Raw genomic sequence first — 1,236 nt, 5'->3', positions numbered from 1 at the left:
GCGTGGCCAAAGGGGGTGGGCAGCCAATGGGTGTGCTCAGAGGGCGGGACCGGGGGCGTGGCCTCAGGCATGTAGCAAATGGGTGTTGTTTGTGGGCGTGAGCGGGGGCGTGGCCAAGGCATATAGCAAGTGGGTGTTGTTTCTGGGCGTGAGCGGGGGCGTGGCCAAAGGGGTTGGGCAGCCAATGGGTGTGCTCAGAGGGCGGGACGGGGGCGTGGCCACAGGTGTGTAGCAAATGGGTGTTGTTTGTGGGCGTGAGCGGGGGCGTGGCCAAGGGGGGTGGGCAGCCAATGGGTGTGCTCAGAGGGCGGGACCGGGGGCGTGGCCAAGGGGCGCGGCCAATGGGTGCTGCCTGTAGGCGTGGTCGGGGGCGTGGCTAACGCTGAGCCCGCTCCCAGGTGTGCGGCACCCCCGAATACATCGCGCCAGAGGTGATCCTGCGTCAGGGCTACGGGAAACCCGTGGACTGGTGGGCAATGGGAATCGTCCTCTATGAGTTCCTGGTGGGCTGCGTCCCCTTCTTCGGGGACACCCCTGAGGAGCTTTTCGGGCAGGTCATCTCGGGTACGGGGACATGGGGACGTGGGGGGGGGGGGGGGCGACGGTGGGGAGGAGTAGGGGATGTCATTGTGGGTGTGGGGACATTGGGGGCACGGAGGGGCAGGAGACGCCATTGTGGGTGTGGGGATCCAAGCAGACAGTGCACATCCGCTCCAGTTTGGGGACAGACGGATGGAGAAGGTCACCTCCAGGACGTGGGGACACAAGGACAGCAGTGGGGACGTGGGATGGGGGTAGGGATGGGGCACTGCAGCTCGGGGACAGACATGGGGACGCAGAGAGGGCCGCTCATCTCCCGCGTGGGGACGCAGGGCTGGGCTCCTGTGTTCCCGTGTCCCCACGTCCCCACCTGCCCTGCAGATGAGATCCTGTGGCCGGAGGGGGACGAGGCTCTGCCCCCCGACGCGCAGCACCTCATCTCCTGCCTGCTGCAAACCGACCCCCTGCGACGCCTGGGGGCGGGTGAGACCCAAACCCCACAGCCCACCTTACCTCTGTGTCACCCCACGTCACCCCACGGCCCCCGATGTCCCCACGCAGGCGGAGCACAGGAGGTGAAGGCTCACAGCTTCTTTGCTGCGCTGGATTGGACCGGGCTGCTACGGCAGAAAGCTGAGTTTGTGCCCCACCTGGAGTCTGAGGAGGACACCAGCTATTTTGATAGTGAGTGACCCC

The 1,236-nt window shown here is 66.3% G+C and overlaps 1 protein-coding gene across 1 annotated transcript; it reads left to right on the top strand.

Annotated features, from left to right (window-relative positions):
- The first annotated feature begins 213 nt into the window (after positions 1–213).
- Positions 214–1,232, top strand: LOC104916970 (microtubule-associated serine/threonine-protein kinase 1-like). Its single transcript, XM_010728039.3, has 3 exons — positions 214–564; positions 922–1,023; positions 1,102–1,232. Exons 1-3 carry the CDS (start codon positions 477–479, stop codon positions 1,230–1,232), a joined length of 321 nt encoding a protein of 106 aa, XP_010726341.1. The 5' UTR covers positions 214–476.
- Positions 1,233–1,236: the final 4 nt, after the last annotated feature.

Source organism: Meleagris gallopavo, unplaced genomic scaffold (assembly GCF_000146605.3).
Source record: "Meleagris gallopavo isolate NT-WF06-2002-E0010 breed Aviagen turkey brand Nicholas breeding stock unplaced genomic scaffold, Turkey_5.1 ChrUn_random_7180001952210, whole genome shotgun sequence".
Taxonomy (NCBI): domain Eukaryota; kingdom Metazoa; phylum Chordata; class Aves; order Galliformes; family Phasianidae; genus Meleagris; species Meleagris gallopavo.
The sequence above is the reverse complement of the archived record's forward strand: the minus strand, read 5'-3'. Positions and strand labels throughout refer to the sequence as shown.

What these genes read in the sequence shown, in the direction of transcription:
- LOC104916970 (XM_010728039.3), top strand. Translation starts at nt 477, where the DNA reads ATGGGAATCGTCCTCTATGAGTTCCTGGTGGGCTGCGTCCCCTTCTTC. An exon ending in TTTCGGGCAGGTCATCTCGG is followed by an intron (nt 565 to 921) that starts GTACGGGGACAT and finishes CCTGCCCTGCAG; the next exon opens with ATGAGATCCTGTGGCCGGAG. An exon ending in CCTGCGACGCCTGGGGGCGG is followed by an intron (nt 1,024 to 1,101) that starts GTGAGACCCAAA and finishes GTCCCCACGCAG; the next exon opens with GCGGAGCACAGGAGGTGAAG.